General features: G+C 40.6%; 1 protein-coding gene across 1 annotated transcript in view; it reads right to left on the bottom strand.

Annotated features, from left to right (window-relative positions):
• Positions 1–15,676, bottom strand: part of LOC102928403 (murinoglobulin-1-like) — a 52,950-nt gene extending 37,274 nt beyond the window's left edge. Inside the window, exons 1-10 of the mRNA XM_076567885.1 lie at positions 15,488–15,676; positions 14,134–14,317; positions 13,273–13,432; positions 13,107–13,159; positions 8,647–8,667; positions 8,236–8,404; positions 7,814–7,898; positions 6,718–6,820; positions 673–790; positions 404–513 (exon numbers count right to left, since the gene is read on the bottom strand). Of these exons, the coding sequence (XP_076424000.1) occupies positions 404–513; positions 673–790; positions 6,718–6,820; positions 7,814–7,898; positions 8,236–8,404; positions 8,647–8,667; positions 13,107–13,159; positions 13,273–13,432; positions 14,134–14,317; positions 15,488–15,573 (1,089 nt within the window). The 5' untranslated portion in view covers positions 15,574–15,676. The remainder of the gene's footprint in view (positions 1–403; positions 514–672; positions 791–6,717; positions 6,821–7,813; positions 7,899–8,235; positions 8,405–8,646; positions 8,668–13,106; positions 13,160–13,272; positions 13,433–14,133; positions 14,318–15,487) is intronic.
• Positions 15,677–21,160: the final 5,484 nt, after the last annotated feature.

Raw genomic sequence — 21,160 nt, 5'->3', positions numbered from 1 at the left:
TTCTTTTTTTTTTAATTTTGTTTTTTTGGGTTTTTTATTTTTGATTTTTTATTTAAAGATTTATTTATTTATTTATTATGTATACAGTGAGTTCTGCCTGCAGGCCAGAAGAGGGCACCAGATCTCGTTACAGATGGTTGTGAGCCACCATGTGGTTGCTGGGAATTGAACTCAGGACCTCTGGAAGAGCAAGCAGTGCTCTTAACCTCTGAGCCATCTCTCCAGCCCAGGTTTGGGGCTTCTTGATAACTTATAACATTGTAACTTGATAACATAGTATGCCACTATGCTAAATTCTTGTACTGGAACCACTGATATTAGACAAGTTTAACACTGAGCAGAATGGCCTAGGTTGAGGTATCACAATACAGCCCAACCACTTATGAATCAAAAAGTACCTTACTTTCACTACGAATGGAATCCCGCGTTTAAAGTGTGAATCTACTTTCACAAATATGAGTTTGGTTGTGGTTCTTTCAATTTTAGTTGTTCCAGATCCCATGAACTCGAATCCTGGAAAAGAAATTAGCAACAACATTGAAAGCCCAAGACAGTTAGTGAAGAATTGCTTGTTTTCTACATCCTTTTTCTGTACTGTTCAAACCACCACTGACATAAACAGGTGTGAATTATCACAGCTTCTTTTTCTATATTCTCAGGTTACTCACATACCTGTCCCTTCTTCTATAACCTTTGCATTCACAAAGAGACTCTGGACTTCATAATATCTTTCCTTTAATTGAAACACAGCGATGTTTTCTTCTTGTGTGATGCAGCCATTGTTGTCTAGCTGTTATACAGGATAAAAATAAGGTAACATGGCACACTGTTCAGAATGATGGTCAACTCAAACCCACACATGAGGACTTCTTTGAGAAAAATGAGTGCTTAGTGCTTGCTGTACAGCATGAAATTCTAGTCATAATCATGGGACTTGGCTCACCCAATGAGCTGTGTGCCATGATCATGAGCCAGTCACAAAGTTGCCTTGGCTTAGTCATCTATAAAAATAATGGTTATATTTATAGACACATAAGGAGTATTAAGTAAATTCACAATTTAATGTAATCAGAACACTTACTTGTGTGCCACTAGGACTTAATAATCACTTTGCATTATTTAAAATATCAACCACAGGCTTGGATGTAGCCCAATGGTACATTTCACTAGTAGACATCAAACTGTTGGCTTGACACTGAGTACCAGTAAACAGATAAAGTGAAATCTATCTCCAGAGTATAATGGGGGCTTAGGAGCTACCTCTGTGTGGTTCTGTGAATGAGAAAAGTCCTCATAAGAAATAACTGACATTATTCTGAAATGTGAAAGAGAAGAGTCACCAGAATCACATTACTTTGTTCTTAATTCAGTTTTAACTTCACTGCTTACTTTACACTGTGTGCCATTCTCTTTTGTACCCTGATGGCTGGCATCGTAGTGTGCTTTATTTTATTTAAATTGTGTTGCTCTATCATCCGTGGTTTTCTGGTGTTTTGGAGTTTGTGTTTTTGTCTCTGAATGGTAGAAAGGAATGAGCTGTTAAATCAAAACTGCTTCCTGAGAAGACCCCCAAATAAACCAGAACAGAGATTCATCATAAGAGATTTGTAGATCACAATGTAGAAACACAGGAAACATGACACTAGGCAGTGTGAGAACTACAAGAGGGTATGACTCCTCACTATAAACCCCAGAATTCTGAAACTGTGGTGATGCTGGACAAACCATCTAATTGTCTAGTTTTGGAAATGGCTAGTGACCTCAAAGATGATTCAAACAAGCAGATGATGGTATTAATGTTATCAATTCAGGACAAGAATGAGAAAGTAACAGATGACATGGTTAATAAAAGATAAATAGCATGTGAATTAACCAGAACATCCAAACAATCATAAGAAATAAATAGATAATTATCAACACATAAATAAAAATGATTTTAAGTCTCTCTTAATAAGAGACACAGGATAACTAATTAGACTCCAAAAATGAAAGTATAGTGTGGTAGTTTGTATGTCACTGGCCCCCATAAGCTCATAGGGAATGACACTATTGGGAAGTGTTACTTTATCAAAGTAAGTGTGGCATTATTGGAGGAAGAGTACCCCTGTGGAGGCAGACTTTGTGGTTTTAATATGCTCAAGCCACTCCTGGCACTGCAGAGCACTTCCTGTTGCCTGAATAAGATGTAGAACTCTAAACCTACCTAACCAGCACAGTATCTGTATGCTTGCTGCAAGGACCCACCATGATGATAATGAACTGAACCTCTGAACTGTAAGCCACTTAATTAAATGTTTTCCTTTGTAAGAGTTGCTGTGGTCATGGTATCTCTTCACAGCAATAGACACCCTAACTAAGACAGAAGTTGGGACCAGAGAATACCAGAAATAACACTTTGGACTGAGGATGAGATTAAGCATAGGTAAGAGGCTACAGAAAGAAAAAAAATGAAGCTTCAATTATTGAGACATGAAATAAGATTAAACACAAATAGCAACAATAATAAATTGACAGCAATCAACACACACCTTTCAGAGATAACTTTAAATATTAATGGCCTCAACTCTCCAATCAAAAGACACAGGATAGATGAATGGAATACAAAAATCAGTCTTTTTGTTGTTTACAAGAACCTCATTTTATCTTCAAGGATAGGCACAATCTTACAGTGAAAGGATGAACAAAAAGTACTCAAAGCAAATAGGCACTGATATTCTAATATCTGACATACTCAATTTCAAACCAAAATTAATCAGAAGAGATAAAGAGGAACTGTTATTTTTATCAAAGATACAACTGAGAAGACACTACAATTATAAACATATATAAATCAAACTCTAGCACACATGCCTTCATAAAAAGCATACCACTACACTTCAGGACACAGATGAATCAATTCAGTATTTATAGTTGATTCCTGAACACTAATTTCTCTAACAGGGCATCTGGACAAAAAACAAACACAGAATCATCAGAACTAAATGACATCATACATTAAGTGAAGCTAATATATCTATAGAATATTCCACCTAAACACCAAAGAATATGTATTCTTTGAAGTAACAAATGGAAGTTTCTCAAAAATAGATAACATACTGGGACATAAAACAAATCTGAACAAATATAATTGTTGAAAATTGAAATAACTAAGTGCATCCTTTCTGACCACAATGCAATAAAGCTTAGAATAAACAGCAAAAGAATTTCTAGAAATTATACAAACTCATGGAAATTAAATAGCCCACTACTGAATAATTAGTGAATCAAAGAAGAAATCAAGAAAGAAAAAATTTAAAAATCCTGAAATTAATTGAAAACACAACATAACAAAACCTCTGGAACACATTCAAAGCAGTCCCAAGAGGGATATTTACAGGTCTGGGTATTGATATAAAAAATAAAAGAAATAGCACAAATAAATGATTCAATAATACAAGTCAAGGATTTGGAAAAAGAAAAATCAAGACAAACTCAATACTAGTTAATGGGAAGAAATAATAAAGACTGAGACAGAAATGAGTGGAACAGAAATAAAGAATACAAAGAATCAATGAATCCAAGAGATGGTTATTTAAGAAGACAAGATTGATAGACCCTTGGTGCAATTCAACAAAAGAAAGAAAGAAATTACCCAAATTAACAATAAGAAATTTACAGGGAAACATTACACAGACAATTTAAAAAATTGGAATATTATAAAGGAATACTTTAAAAACCTATACTGCATTAATTATTTAGAAAACCTAAAACAAATGGACAAATTTCTACATTCATCCAAAACACAAATGTTAAACCAATAAGAAATGGACAACTTCAACAGTCACATAGAATCTAGGTGGGAAAGCCACCACTGCTATTTTCCTAAACCAATATAGATCCTTATTATATTCCAAAGACTTATCCTTACACATAAGTGTAGATCTCACCCCTCATTAAATAATCATATTTTTCAATATATAGAGATCATTATAGAGATCCATATCTCAACTAAATGCAGAGAATAAGTGCCTATAATGTGCATAACCCCACCTGTTATATCTACAACATAACCATTGAATCGAAGATCTGGGAAAGTCATGGAGCAAGGATCAGAAAGATTGTAAAAGAACAGAATGCCTCTTGCAAAATAGTGTCATCCAGACCCAACAGGGAAAACACAGCCATAAAAATCTTAACAATATGACTGCCTAAACAAGAGTTACATAATGGTAACACCAGTTAACACACCATGTGGATGGGGAAATTTCATAAAGCCCCACTCCCAGATCAAGAGCTATAGGTGATCAATGGCTGGTGAGAGAGAAAACCATTCTTCTCCAAGGATTCCGGGGGTAGGTTATGTAATCCCACATGGTCATCCTTATGTACATGTTCATAGCAGCAATCCTAAATGGACTCAGCATGTTGATTGCACGCACGCGCACACACACACACACACACACACACACACACACACACACACACACACACAATTTATTTATATGTGTAGCAATAATAGTTCCAGAATAAGAGGTCTTGAATTTCAGAGAGAATTGGGGGAGACCTGGGAAGCCTTGGAGAGGAGGAAAGAAAGGCATAAATGACATAAACACATTTCCTATGAAATGTTCAAAAATATTTAAAAATTAAGAAAAATGTATATAAAAACTTAAAATATGTAAAACCAATAAAACCAATTCATTACATGGCAAATGATGTGATTTGAAAAAGTTTGCAAAAGCAGGACAAACCTCTAAAAATATATGAAAAAAATGAATTTAACATCCTTAGACACAGGAAAATGCAACCCTCAAACTACAGAGATCTTTCTCACCATAGACAGAGTGGCTACTGTAAAGAAAGCAAAATTCAATGCTGGTGAGGTTGTGAAGAAAAGACCTTCATTGTTGGAGTCTCTGTAAACACCAGAACCAGCAGAGTAACAATCTGTATGAGGCAAGAATGAAATCCAGTTTAATATGACTCAGTAGCCTGTGTTGGCTCAGACTGCTAGAGACTGAAACTGGGCAGCTTATTTTAGGTATATTTAAACACAGCACAATTTTGGGAAAAAGTTTCCTGATGAAATTAACTCAAATACATATACATACAGCAAAGCTTAAAACGTGCTTACATTGAAACTTTTTACAAATAACATGGGACCTCTTCCCTAAAGATGGGTTCTATTGACTGAAAAAGAATGCTCAAGATAAGGGTCTGGGGAGAATGAGGGAGGTAAACATAAAAGTCTGTGGGAGTCAATTGTGACCTGCCCTACAGGTAGCACAGAAGTCCCCTAGGCTCTGCTCATTTCTTAAGTATGTGGACATCTCCCATAAAGATGGGTTCTATTGACTGAAAAACAATGCTCAGCTAAGGGTCTATGGAAAATGAGGGATATAAACATAAGAGTCTGTAGGAGTCAGGAGTGGCCTAGCCCTACAGATAGCATAGAGGTCACCTAGGGTGTTGTAAAGTCCACACGACATAAGGATGAGTTGTATAGACTGAGAAATAAGGCTCAAGATAAAGATCTAGAAAGGAAGAGTCTGAGATGATTGTAGTAGTCTGGCAGATTCAGGTGTGTCCTGGCCCTACAGATAACACAGATCACCAGAATGTTAATTATATCCATTCCCAGCTTTTTGGGTGGAAAACAGGTATACACCTCCTCCACTGAGGAGACAACCCTTTCGTGATTAACATTCCTGGTTTCCCTAATGCTTATCTATGAGCACAAGGACCTTGTGCTCTCTACACCTCATACACTGTGGGTGAACCTACAACCTAGTACAGTCACTGCACAAGTCGGTATAGAAGCTCCTCATAGATTACAAGGTCAAAGTACCATATGATCATCCGTCAGGGATACATAAAAGGAATCTGTGTCAGTACACAACACATGTGTTCATAGGCAAGCTGCTCATTTATGTGACTCAATCAGATGAGTCCATCAGCTGATGAATGGATAATCAAAATTGGATCAGAGAATATAATGGGCATGGAGAATGTCACCTTTCACAAAGAACACCAGACTCAGAGACACAGCAGGGCACGGTTTTTGTCACGTGTAAGGGAAAACAGAAACACTGCCGAGTAGATGTTGTTCCTTTTGGGAAGAGGAAGGGTGTGGCAGGAGAACGGATGGAGAGAACAGGGTAGGTAGTGGAGGAGATGATCAAGTACATGATACACGTCTATGAACACACTGTAAAGAAGCCTGTGTTTTGTGCAATTTACTCACAGTCTCTATGTGCCAATTATATTTCAAATAATATTTCAAAAAATAGTCTCTAAGTCATGAAAGTAGTGAGGGATATACAGGAATAAAAGGGCACAGGAATGAGGACACAAGAGAGCTGAGGTGGCAATGGGACTAGGGAATATGGTTAAAATACATGATACCCATGTATGAAAATGTCATAAACCTATTACTTTGTACAATGAATATATACTGAAAAATAAACTTGGTGACCAAGTTTAGCTTTAATTGTTGAAATATTCTTTGAATAACAGTGGGTCCCAGGACTATCACTTTTGTGTGTGGGGGGGTCATGCTGGGGATTGCACACATGCCGGGCTAGTGTTCCACCACAGAGCTACACCACCAGGTCCCAAGGTCCCAGAAGATTCTTTTTCAGTATCTGGGTGTGCATTTCCTCTCAGCTTTGGTATCTCTATTTCTGTGATACTTAACCCTCAATATTAAAAATGGGACTTTGAGCAGTTTTTACTCACCTGGTAACTGACTTCTTTGCATGCACCCTTCCTGCTAGGATGCTGATATTCAAGGCATATACTTATCTTTACCTGTCCTGGTACAGGCTTCCCATAGGTATATCTGTTATAAGAGAGATTCAGAGAAACCAAGGGTCATCCTAAAGCAGAGACCTACAGTCTTCCCACCCATAGTCCACACTGTCAATCTGTAACAGTAGATTGGCACTGTGTATTTTCACACTGACAGCAAATAGGGCCATTACTACCACTTGACACTTTCTAACTAGGTAGATTAACAATTTAGCCCTGTTAAGAACCTCTGGGAGACATGATTTTCTCCCTTTTATAGTTCTGAAAAGATTAAGTGACCCAATCAGGATCCTCAGGTAGTAAATGATGGGGCTGTGATGAATGGAGACCATGGCTAAATGACTCAGAACCATTCTAACAGACGTCCTCAATCTTTTGCCTTCTTCCTATCAATTTTTTAAGCATGTTTATTTTAATGACAAGCAGATGTGAGCCAGGTGTGTCTCTTTGTTTGATTCAGGCACATTTTCAATTTCCTTCTAGCACGGTTTGACTTACTGGGGTTCCAGACTTTAATAGCGATTTCAGTTGCTGTGACACAGGATTCACATTTATCCAGTGTCAGAAATGCAAACAGAAAAGCGAGATGTTTAAAAGTTAAACTTGGGCAGCAGAGGCTGGAACAACAACTGGATTGGGAGCTCTTGTTTCTCTGTTCTTTCTCTCAAGCCATAACAGGTCAGCAGAATGCGGTGTTTAGTGCCTGGGCTCTCTTCACATGGGCCAGGGGATCTTTGTAGGTACCTTCCTGTCTCCAAAGGCAGGAACTCTCTACTGCCTCATACAACTGATTTATCACTGGTGTCATCAGAATTGACATCATCCACATATGCAATGAATGATCAAGCAGTAATGGATGCAGAGCAGTGGGGACGTGAGGAAGAAATGAACACCATAGGGGAAACATCCCAGGAGGAAGGACAACCTTAGCATTTCTACGTATTCTACAATGACACGTTATCCCAGGTAGTTTTTGTGTCCAAGTACATTCTAAAGGATAGAAGATTAAACACAGGTAACTCACACTCCACACACAATCATGTTTACTTTTTCATCTTGCACAGAGATGGCCTTTGGGACCTTTACTTGAACTTCAAACCTGGGAAGCACTATTGGGAGAGAGAGGAGAAATTCAGGTGGGAAATAATTTTTCTAGTCACCTAAATGATCAGTCTCTGCCAAGAAATGGTGACTTCACATTATTAAGGTTACCCCCCACACCCAGTAAACTTAGAATGTTGAGTGGTGATAGATCTATCAGGATTGGCAAATCACAGGGGTATCTACCTAAATAAGAAAAGCCAAGTAATTTGCTTCTGAAAATCCCAGAACTTTCTGGAAGTTCCAGGTTGCTAGGTGGATAGCCATAGTTAGAGTTTGATGAAGCCCAGTCTTACCCATTGAACTCAACATCTACTTTCCATTTTCAATCTTCCCAAGCCATACCGAATTCCTCCACAGTGAAGGAGTGCTCTTTCTTCTCTCCTGATTGTTTCACTATCACTATCTTGTAGGAGCCCTGAATAGGCTCTGATGACAGGCTGAAGGACAGCTGCTTAAGGCCATGCTCTATGTTAATATCCCGCCACTGCATAATTCGATTCGTCTTTGGATCCTGTGAGACAGGTTGTAAATTTTGTAAGTAAATAGAGTTTTAATTACATCAACACATCTAAGAACATGTGTTCATGATGGAAGCATCAGGGTAGGGAGGAATAAAAGTTAGTGCGATATAATGAAGCAATTATCCACAATGGTGGAAGGCTGCTGACCCACAGTACTGCTACAACATTCCAACATCAAGTTACTTTCAGCAGATTGATTTCTCTCTGAGTATGAAACAGTTAAGTTTCTTACCTCAATGTAAGCCAGAGGAAACTGAAACAGAAGAGAAAACAGTGTTAGTTTAGAACAGTGGTTCTCAGCCTATGGGTCATTATCACTTCAGCAAATCTCTATCTCCAAAAGTTATGATTAATATTATATTACATTAATTCATATTCATATTACATTATGATTCATAACAATATTATAGTTATGAAGTAACAATGAAAATAATTTATTGGAGACCCATCTGAGCCTTTATAGTATAGAGATTACAGAATTTATTGTTCAAATCAGAAATATTTTTAGTGTGAAATGGGGTTACTAGTTTTAAATATTATATCCAGCCAAAATGTTTAACTTGGGGGGGGTCCTGGGCAAGCTATATATGCCACTCTACCCAGGGCCCTGGCTTCCCCTCTTCATCTAATGAGATACAAAGGCATTAGCACACGAACTCAATATACACCTCCTGGACGTAGTGCAACAGAGCAAACCACTGTCTAAACATTGCCCAGAAATACAAACAAAGAAAGGGTCAATAGCTGTTCTTGCTTCAATGGAGAATTGCTGCTGACTAAGGCAAGGGCTGCATGTTCAGAGGTTTCACAGGCAAAGTGTTTCTGATTGAGCAGGTGGAGAATACAGTAAAGACAGACAGTGACAAAGTCATTTAAGGTTCTGTAATAACTGAGCCATCTGAAGAGGTGAATTTCCTCAGGTGAGCATCAGCTTGAGGAAAACATGACCATTTCTAGCAGTTGAAGAGAGAGCAATCAGTGGCAGTTGTAAGGGAATTTTAGTGAGATAGAACTTGTTTCTGAAAGTCTAGAAAAATAAATCATGATAATGAATATGAAGCTGTGGTACATGTGTACACAGTGAAAGTTTATTCATCTGTAAAAAATGAAATCACAAAATTTGTCGACTGTGGTGATATTTTATTTGTGCTTTAATAAATAAAGTTTGCCTGGAGATCAGAGGAAATAGCAAGTCATTTTAAGTAAACAAAAAGTCAGGCAGTGGTAGCACATGCCCTTAATTCTATCACTCAGCAGGCACGGGCTCTGTGTATTCAAGGTCACACTAGGGAACAGAGCCAAGCGTGTTGATACACGCCTTTAATCCCAGTCCAACTATATAGTTCTGGAGACCTATACAGACAGGAAGTGACAGAACTGGCCATGAAGAGGAAATGATTTCATGAGACAGAGAGCAAATCAGATGGCAGAACAGCAAGGCATATCAGCCTGGGTAGATAGGAAGTTGCTCTCTTTGAAAGCTGCAGAGTTGGTGAGGTAAGGTGGGCTGGTGGCTTTCCCTATTTCCCTGATCTCTCTAAGGCTTTCACCCCTATATTTGTCTCTGTGTTTTTTATTTATTAAGACCATTTAGAAATTTATCTACATGGGGCTGGAGAAATGGCTTAGAGGTTAAGAGCACTGACTGCTCTTCCAGAGGTCCTGAGTTCAATTCCCAGCAACCACATGGTGGCTCACAATCATCTGTAATAAGGTCTGGTGCCCTTTTCTGGTCATACATGCTGTATACATAATAAATAAATAAATCTTTAAAAAAAAGAAATTCGACTACAGTAGGTAAATGGATAAAACTTGGAAAAATTATAATGGTAAGCCAGGCTCAGAAAGATAACTGTTTTTATGCCAATACCAAGCTGTTTTTATTACTATAGCTCTACAATAGAGCTTGATGTCAGGGATGGTGATGCCTCCAGAGGTGGCCTTGTTGTACAGGATTCTTTGAGCTATCCTGGGTCTTTTGTTTTTCCATATGAAGTTGAGTATTTTTCTTTCCAAGTCTGTGAAGAATTGTGTTGGGATCTTGATGGGGATTGCATTTAATCTGTAGATTGCTTTTGGTAAGATTGCCATTTTTACTATGTAATCCTACCTATCCAGGAGCATGGGAGATCTTTCCATTTTCTGATATCTTCTTCAATTTCTTTCTTCAGAGACTTATAGTTCTTGTCATACAGGTCTTTCACTTGCTTGGTTAGAATTATTCCAAGGTATTTTATATTATTTGTGGCTATTGGAAAGGGTGATGTTTCTCTGATTTCTTTCTCTGCCTGATTATCATTTGTACATAGGAGAGCTTCAGAATTTTTTGAGTTAATCTTGTACCTGCCACATTACTGAAGGAGTTTATCAGCTGTAGGAGTTCTCTGGTTGAATTTTTGGGGTCACTTATGTATACTATCATATCATCTGCAAATAGTGACAGTTTGACTTCTTTCTTTCCAGTTTGAGGGGTGGGCAATGGAGGGTAGGGGATAAGGGATGAGAATATAAGGTAGTGGGATGGTCAAGCTGGAACAGGCATGGAGTGGGAAAGCAACGAAAGAGATACCATGAGAGAGGGAGAAATCATGGGGATAGAGAGAAACCTGGTGCTTGGGAAGTTGCCAGGAATCTCCAAGGATGATCCCAGCTTGGACTACTAGAAACAGTGGAGAGGGTCCCTGAACTGAACTGGCTTGTCCCAGTGATTAGATTGGTGAATACCCTAACTGTCACCATAGAGCTTTTTTCCACATCCACAGCCAAAAACACTAGGCAGAGCTCCAGGAGTCCAGTAAAAGAGAGAGAAGAGGGATTCTATAAGCAAGTGTATCAGGATCATGATGGGGAAATCTGCAGAGATGACCAAACCAAACTAGAGGGAACTCATGAAAGTTGGATCAACAGATCTAGAGCCTGCATGGGACTGGACTAAGCCCTCTGCATGGTGAGACAATTGTGTAGTTGGATCTGCTTGGGGGGCTCCATGAAAGTAGGATCAGAATTCATCTCTGGTGCATGAGTGGGCTTTTTGGAGCCCACTACCTATGATGGGACACCTCGTGCAGCCTTACCCTATCTACTTCCCCTCCTTGAACCCTTTCTTCTCCTTATTCTCCCTCTCACCATTGGGCCTTGAGTGTTCAATAAGTTCACACAATTTATCCACCAGAGATTGGAGGCAATTAAGATAAATCAGGTCGAGGTATGCTACCAAAGATTAGCCACACAGTAGTCTGGTCCCTCCCATGGCTAGGTATCCTCCTATGAGCGCCCTTCTTCTGCTCTCCACTTGACCAATGATGGGTAATCTCTCAGGTGGGCTGAGATGACCTAAGACAGGTCATAGAGTGACCCCCCCCTCCCATCTCCTATTCACGATACATGGTACTCAATGATGGATAAGGTCTCCAAGTGGGGGATGACCTAACACCGGGGCCATGTCTTACAAAAGGGGGAGGTGCTGGGCCCCATAATGCCCGGGCATGAGGCCCAGTGTAACTTCCTGAGCCTAGCTTGAGTTTGGCGACCTGTCTTCAGACATGACTTCCACATATGAGTGACTCAACACTACGGGACCTAGAATCACCTCTGCCTAGTAACTGCTGAGATGGCATCATCTCATTGCCTGCTATCCTCACCCTATCCCCCCGCCTACCATCACCCCAACCTATATAAGTCCACTCCTGATGCAATAAAGTGAGTTCCTGCTTTGACAAGACTCCTGGCCCAGTGTGCTTCTCTCTGGTAGACAGGGGTGAGAGGGGTGGGGCGTGGGGTCTGGGCCTTCGACACTCACCATCCCGCTCAGCCCCAAGGGAGAGAGTAGCTGGACCAGTCCTGCCTCTGCCCTACCTGGTGGTCAGACAGACAGTACACTACCAGAAGGGCGGGGATCGTCAATCTCACCCAGCCATGAACCCTATAAACTGTGAGAACCACTGGCCTGGCAAGACACGCCCACTGGTACAATAGTAGCACAAATGTCACGGAAGGAGCCAACCACTCTCTGACTGCATTTAAGTCCTACTACCCAAGATGAAACCCACATTAGACATCATTACAGGGCCAAGAATCTGTGGCTAACCATGCCATAGGACCAGAGGAGAACGCATTATTCTGCTGCTTAAGGACATAGTGATAAATCAACTGATATTGATGTATCTTTATACTCACAGATCAAAGCGTCTCTCAGCCCCTGTCAGAGAAGCCTCTCCTTGCAGCAGAGGGTGATTAGCACAGACCCCACCACTTGCTGAAGTGCAGAGGACAATAGACTCGAACTGCTAATTTATTCTTTAGAGAGTCCATTTAGGGAAGGACCTAAATGTTCAATACCAAGTTATAGGTGAGAAATACCCCTGTTAGACTAGAAATGGATTTCTTAAGGATGGCTTGAAGTAACAGAAACTACAAAAGAAATGACTGACATGGTTAAGCCCAAAGGTTCTGTACAGTAACAGTCTCCATGAAGTATAAAGAAACCCAGAGACATTTCACCAGTAATGGAGTGCTTAAGATATGAGGAAGACATTGCATGGCCAATGGTAACTGAGCAAGGGGTAGAAATAGTTAAATGAACAGAGTAGAGAAAAAGACCAACTCATACCTTAGCAAGGGGCCAGAAATGAGAATATTTCAGTCACATTATGTCTTCACAAACCCACCAATACCCACATGTAAAAGACTCACCAACTCATTGAGGGGGCGTAGGTTTTTATCCATAGAGACAACCCGAAACTTGACTGGAGAAAGAGAGAGAGAGAGAATTTTCTAGTGAGGTCCAGAGATCCAGGCCTTCTCTGTGCCATGTTCATGATGGCTTCTTCACTCCATAGCCCGTGATGGACCTTCGTACCTGACTGTCCTGGTTTGTACACGGGTTTGTCTGTCTGGACAAAGACAACACTTTCTTTGTTCTGCACCAGCACTGTACTCTTTTTGTTGAATTCGTGTGTCGGTCCTTTGATGTGGACAGAGAGGGACACTTTCTCATCTGAAGCTGAGACTCTGGGGAGCTGAGGACAAGAGGAACACAAGAAGCTTTGGAGGTCTTAGATTTCCTTTTTACTTCCTGTCCTTCCACACCATAGGGAGGAGATAGGGGTCCCTCAGTTTCTGTTTAGTTACTATGTGGAGGAGGATATGTCAGAAACAAAGTATGAAAAGAAAAACACAACATTTCATATGAGTCAGTGGAAGCAACAAAGACACAGTCGTTTTTATGGAGTAAATATAATCTTGATTGAAAATTAGATAGAAATGTGGAACTTAGGTAGAGCAAAAACTAACATATTGATAATGGTAGGAATTGCATCTTGAGGATAGGTGCAGAAGAGGAAACCCAGAACTTAGTCAAAATATCAATTACTCATAGCTGATGTGGTTCTGATTAGCTGGAGTGCTAACTGGAAGTTTATAACTTACTAGCAGCAAGTACTACACAGTGGCAAACCCTTCTTTCTCTGGGCGTTAGGTTCTTTGAGGAACTTCAGCGGGAAAGCAGCACATGCACAAGTATTGGCTCTCCCTGTTTGGGGTGGGGATAATCTATGCTATTTGTTTATTGGGTAAATGTTCTAAGTGTCTATTGTTTTGAAGTAGTAGCTGTGTTTCTAGATTAATCTCCTTTAGATAAATGTAAGTATATTATAAATGCATCTACACACATATGTACATAAATATAGAAAACAAACAGGCACAGGTATCTAGTACTCACAGTGAAGGAGTCACAGTGGAAATAGTCCTTGTCGACCACAAACTCATTGGAAAGACTTCTGGTTCCCCAGCTAGACTGCAAGGAGGCCCTGACAGTCACTGTCTCATTCAGATCGAGTAGATGGAAGCAGATTTTCTCAGGGGTCTCAGTGTAGAGCTGGGAAGGGACCAGCACCATATACTTCCTGGAAAGGGAAAAGTTGAGGCCAGCTGGGGACAGATATCATTGTCCATGGCTGTAGTTTCTTCACAATAATCATCACCATCCAAGATTCTCCAGCCTGAGATGGCAGGTGACAGCATGATACTCCAGAGTGGTCAATTATCAGTGTTTGTAGTGGTAATCACTCAGCTTCAGCAGTGATATCTATCAAGGTACCTTCACATGGCATGGACTACCGTCACTTAAGCAGCGAGCATTCAAGTGCTGGAAGGTTTTTAAATTTTTTTGATAAAAATCTGGGAGGATAAATTATTCTTTTCATAAAAATTTATCAAGATTGTTCTTGATTACCATTTTTAATTCTTGAAAAATAACAGTACCCTGTTTTTATTTTTGGTACACTTAAACCTAAGACGTATAACGTGACTGCAATCCAGAGTAGCATGATTCATATATGCTATAGTTGAACATGTGCCACAGGCTATCTGCAGGAATTGTTCTCTACCTTTTTCTGGCATTAGAGTTTTTTGTACCTAAAACAGCCCAAAATTTAGACTGTCACCACTACATCACATAATAGAAAAAAAATCAAAAGATTGCTTTTATTTTTACCACTTTAATTATATTTTCCTAATTAAAAAAAGTGACAAGAAAAGTCACTCAACAATATAATCCCGATAATGTGGTTATGTGGGCACCAAATAGCAAGTTCTACTTGTAGTTTAATCCAAGGTCTTTGATCCTAACAGGAGTGTTGTTTTAAGACACAAACATCCACAGAGTTGCAGTGAGCCTGAATCCTTACCCGTCCCAAGGTTAAACTATAGGCTACACATTTCCAACCCAAAGTGCCAACAATGTAAATCCTTATCTTCAAAGAGATGAAATTGTTTCAACACAGAAGAGTGTCTCTGACCACTGGGATTTTAGATATTAGTGGTACAGTCATAAGAGGAATGCTACTCTAAATCACATCACACCTCAGTTTAGTAACACAGATTGCTTTAGAAATGGAAAAATGATAACATAGAATCATGTAATACTAAAGTTGGAAAGCATACATGTAATTATCATTTGTTAATTGAAAAACAAAAAGGATATAGAGAAGTTTTTGGGAGAAGGGACTGTGAAAGGAAATGGATGGTTTTGATTGGAGGAGGAACACCATGGAAGAGGCCTTGGTGGTACTCACGGTTGTCCAGGTGATAAGGAAGCAGAGGTCAGGAAGGCAAGAAGAACTGAAATCAGACATTGCAGAGCCTGTCTGTCCTTCCACATGGTGTAGGAAGGAAGAACAAGAGGACAGGGCCTATGGTGTCCTTTTCTTTGATGGGGTTTCCAGAGACGTCCTTGATACACAGTGCTTTATTTATGAGTGCTCTGTGTAAACAGGAATCTCTGCCCTAGGTGTCCAAACAGACAAGTGGAATTTTGCAAGAGTTTTCCGTTAGTGTCACTGTATTCAGTGGTGGCCTCTGCACAACTCAAATAAGTTGCAACAGTCTCAGGAACGGTGCCAGAGAATCTTGCATGGTGTTGGTGAAGGATCAAGGGCACAGAATCTACTTAGTCTGAATTAGAGCAGACTTTCTCAGTCTTCCTACTACCCGCCTGTAAATCTTTGCAGTGTGTGGCTGTGCTATGGTTGTGTGACATTGGCTACCTCACTGCTTCTGGTCACCTGGAATCCAGCCGCACTCCCTGGGAGGTGACAACTCCAGTTTCTCTGTTTCCTCATGCGAGAGTCACTAGAGTAGTCCAGGTTGGAGATTTTCAGTTCTTCTGTCTCTAGTCATTCAAGTATCTGCCTTCATGGGTGCTGTGTGTAAAAGGGGGACAGTGGATACTGAGAAAGCTCAAAAACTCACCTACTACAATTTACCACACCTGACCCTTCTTTGTTAGAACAGAAATTCACCAAACTCATCTACAGGTACAGTTGAGAAACTTTATCTCTGTGGTCTACTAGGAAGCCAAATATAATCTGTGCAACTAGAGGTGATTGCTTTAAATGATTTAAACACATCAGTATTTTGGATACAACTGAGTTCCTTTGGAAGGACATTAAGGTTTGAGTTTGGAAGTACATTAGCATTTCTAATCTAGATCATGGGACTGTTTATTTTTGCCGAGATCTTATGGCATTGACTTGAGAGGAAGGTACAGCATAAGCTAGAACAACTATAATCTTGAGGCATTAAGGAAAAAGAAAGAACATTTCTGTGGAATAATCCTCTGTAAAGATTTGTCACTTTAAATGGTTTAATAAAATGCAGATTGGTCAATAGCCAGGCAGGAAATATAGGTGGGGTGACCAAACTAAGGATGATTGGAAGGAGAAGGGCAGAATTAGAAGTTGCCAGTAGAGACAGAGGGAGCAGAAGATAAATGTGCCATGCTAATAAAGGTATGGCCACTTGGCAGAGCATAAATAAGAAATATGGGTTAACTTAAAATGTAAGACCTGGTAGTAATAAGCCTGAGCTATTGATCACGTATTTATAATCAATATAAGCTCCAGAGTGGTTATTTTGGAATAGGTGGTTCAGACAAGAAACTTCCAATTACAGAACATGCTAAAACATGATGTAGGGTATGTATGGAAAGGTTGAGAGAGAAATAAAACCTCTATATTTAATTGATTGACTTCTGAACCCCAATTAATCATCAGTTGGAAGCCCCAGCAAATCCTGCACTGATCCTTTTTGTCCACATTCCACTGAAACAATAACTACAGTTTTTCACCTTCACTTCTTTATTTTATTTTATTTTTCTTTATTAAGAAATTTTCTACTCACTCCACATACTATCCTCAGACCCCCTCCTCCCTCCTCCCACCTGCCAGCCCTCTTTCCCAAGCCACCCTGCATCCTCACATCCCCCAAATTGAGGTCTCCCATGGGGAGTCAGCAGAGCCCAGCTCAATGAGCCTAGGCAGATCCAAGCCCCTTCCCATTGCACCAAGGCTGCGCATGGTGTCACACCACAGGCACCCGATTACCAGAGGCCTGCCCATGCACCAGGGACAGATCCCGATTCCCCTGGCTGAGTGTCCCCCAAACAGTTCGAGCCAAACAACCGTCTTCCATGTCCAGAGGGCCTAGTCCAGACCCATGGGGGCTCCACAGCCACCAGTCCACAGTTCATGGGCTTCCACTAGTGTGGTCCGTCATCTTTGCACATCCTCCCATCATGATCTCGACGTCCCTCGCCTGCAGTATCTATCCTCTCTCTTATCAATTGGATTCCCGGAACACAGCCTTCACCTTCACTTCTTGCTCTTTATTTTGGAGCATGACAATAAATGGCTGTAAATTCCTCAGATGATGCTAGAAGCAGCAGATACAGAAACATAAATGGGTCCTAACAATGCAGGATAATATCAGATAGCAGGGCTTGTCTGAGATCGTGCATAAGACAGGCTCAGAACTCACAGATGACTTCCTGTTAGAGACAGATAGGCTACAATGATTTACTTGAAGTTTTGAGTCAGTGGGGTACAGATCTGACTGAGTCTTGAAAAATCCTATGAAGAGGCCTGGAGACCAGGAAAGCATTGACATGTCTGAAATGGAAGTATTTCATTGGAATATTGATGCTGCAATAAAGCTAAGTTTAAATGAAGAGGGCCTATGGGAAGAAGCTTGGAGTAAAACCTAAAATGATGAAAGGATATAAAAGCTTTTCTGTTGAGCATGGTAACTTACGTGGTATCTTGAGAGGATGACTGGAAGCCTAGAGACCCCACGGGATGACTGGAGTAGTTATCTAGACATGCTGTGATGGTGTTTCAAACTGAGAGACTAGGAGTTAGACAGACTTCCTGGTAGGTAGACAGATAGGGAGATGGGTTACAGCTAGGAAATAAAGGTGGCAAATCTCCAAGATGACTGACATCTTCTTTTCTGTGGTGGTTGAATAATAATGGCCCCATAGGCTCATATATTGGGGAGTTTAGGTCACCAGAGAGTGAACTGTTTGAAAGGAGTAGAAGGTGTGACCTTTTCAGAGGAAATGTGCCTCTGGGGGTGGCTTTGAGGTTTCAAAAGCTTATGCCACCAGAATTTCCCCTCTGTCTCTCTCTGTCTCTGTCTCTGTCTCTCTCTCTCAGCCTATGGATCAGGATGGAACTCTCAGCTACTTCTCCATCACCATGTCTCATGCAAAGTGTCCATGTTCCCTGCAATGATGATAATGGACTAAACCTCTGAAATTGTAAGCAAGAAATTGCTACCAGGGGTTGGGATATACCTGTGATGGGCCTGGCCATGCTGAGTTGGAAAATGTGAACTTTGGTACTTTGGACTAGAGAAGTGGGTGAACACTTTAAGTGGTGCTTACTGGGCTATCCTACAAGGAACATGAACAGTGGTGCTGAGGGCAATGTAAATTATTGCAGCCTGGCTCAAGAAGTTTCATTGGGGATGAATATTGGTAAGTGGCCTGGAGACCATTCTTGTGATATTTTGGAAAAGAATAAGGCTGCTTTTTGTTTCTGCCTCAAACACCTGGCTGAGGCTAAATTGAAGAGTTTTGAATTAATGTTGTTGCCAGAGGATATGTTAAGACAGCCTAGTATTTACTCTGTCATGTGGTTAACAGTAATCACTCTTATGCAGACCTATCATGAAAAGGAGAATTCTGGACAAAGGTAAACACAAAATGTCCATGTCGAGGAGAAAGGGTGCATCAAGAAATGTAATGGGACCAAGTCTGGTTGTCAAGGAGATAAAAAAACTTAAAGGAAACCTGGTGCTAAATGATATAAGGGGACTAGTGACTTCAGGGCAGTACCCTGCCAAGTAAACTTCCAACTCGTGAAAAGGGATTAAAGAAAACCTTAAGCAGTGAAAGAAACTATCAACAACAGAAAGCTGATGCAAACAGAATTGAAAGAAGGGACCCAAGTGCCAGCCCCATCAAGCAGCAGAATTTGGTAGCATCACCCACACGGCTTGATCTCTAGAGTCAAGAATACAAGAAAGGGGTTGTAGAATCTTCAACCATGGCTAAGGAGAGCCACTAAGGCATGTGTCAGGGGTGTCCCTGCATGGAGGCCCAGAGAGGTCATTGTGTGGAGCTGTGAAGGTGAAGCCTGGATTGCCTTGGAGACACCTGTTACAGAGTTCAAATACACTTGGAAAAGACCAAAGACTTGATTCAAATTATCAGTAAATGAATTTGTTAATTACTGCCAGCAGGTCAACAACCTTTAACTCAAATTGAAGGCATATTATGCACATCTGTCTAGAGGAAGGGTTTTTATTTTGTCATTTTCATTTTTTTTTAATTTTGGAGATTATTTTTATTTACAATACTGATATTCCTGAAAGTAGAATCATAAGTACTTGTTCAAAGAAAGATCAGACTAGTCTGTCCATTCATCCATCCATCCATTCTTCCTTCCTTTCTTTTTTTAATTGAGATTTTCTATTCATTTTACATACCAACCACAGATTCTCCTGTCCTCCCTCCTTCTGCCCCCAGCCATCCCCCCAAACCCACCCCCCATTCCCATCTCCTTCAAGGTAAGGTCTCCCATGGGGAGTCAGCAGAGCCTGGTACACTCAGTTGAGGCAGGTCCAGGCCCCTCTTCTCTGCACCAAGGCTGTGCAAAGTGTCCCACCATAGACACTAGGCTCAAAAAAGAGCTAAACAGAGAATTCTCAACAGAAGAATCTCAAATGGCTGAAAGACATTTAAGGAATTGCTCAACATACTTAGTCATCAGGGAAATGCAAATAAAAACAACTCTGAGAGACCATCTTACACCTGTCAGAATGGCTAAGATCAAAAACACTGATGACAACTTAGGTTGGAGAGAATGCAGAGAAGTGGAACACTCCTTCACTGTTGGTGGGAGTGCAAACTTGTACAGCTACTTTGGAAATCAGTATGGCGGTTTCTCAGAAAATTGGGATTCAATCTTCCTCAAGACCCAGCTATACCACTCTTGGGCATATACCCAAGGAATACTCAATCATACCACAAGGACACATGCTCAACTCTGTTTATAGCAGCATTATTTGTAATAGCCAGAACCTGGAAACAACCTAGATGCCCTTCAACTGAAGAAAGGATTAAGAAAATGTGGTACATATACACAATGGAATACTACTCAGCAGAGAAAAGCAATGACATCATGAGGTTTGCAGGCAAATGGATGGAACTAGAAAATATCATCTTGAGTGAGGTAACCCAGACTCAGAAAGACAAACATGGTATGTACTCACTCATAAGTGGATACTAGACATAAAGCAAAGGATAACTAGACTGCAACCCACAGCTCCAGGGAGGCTAGCTAGTAGGGAGGACCCTAGGAAGGACACATAGATCGCCCAGGGATGGAGAAATTGCTGAGATCTATATGAGGAAACTGGGGTTAGGGAGGGTAATGGAGGGCAAGGGATGGGGGGGTGAGAGCTTAGCAGAGGGGGAGGTTCGAGCTGGAACAGGAACAGAGTGAGAGAACAAGGAAAGAGATACCATGATAAATGAAGACACCATGGGAATAGGGAGAAGCAGAGTGCTAGGGAGGTTCCCAAGAATCCACAAGGATGACTCCACCATAGACTACAGGCAATAGTTGAGAGGGTGCCTGAACTGTCCTGCTCTGGTGATTGGATGGCTGAATACCCTAACTGTCATCACGGAACCCTCATCCAGTGACTGATGGAAGCAGATGCAGAGATCCACAGCCAGGTCCCAGGTGGAAGAAGGGTTTCCAAAAGTGCACACCGCAACTATCTCAATTGTGTGAAGTGTGAAGCTGAGTGAGAAACTGCTTTTACCCTTCTCAACTTTAAAACCTCTCTCTATCTCCTTGTGTATGCTGATAAAGGAGTTGTATTACTTCATAGTACAC

Source organism: Peromyscus maniculatus, chromosome 3 (assembly GCF_049852395.1).
Source record: "Peromyscus maniculatus bairdii isolate BWxNUB_F1_BW_parent chromosome 3, HU_Pman_BW_mat_3.1, whole genome shotgun sequence".
NCBI lineage: Eukaryota > Metazoa > Chordata > Mammalia > Rodentia > Cricetidae > Peromyscus > Peromyscus maniculatus.
Note: the sequence above shows the minus strand (reverse complement) of the source record. Positions and strands in the feature narration are given on the sequence as shown.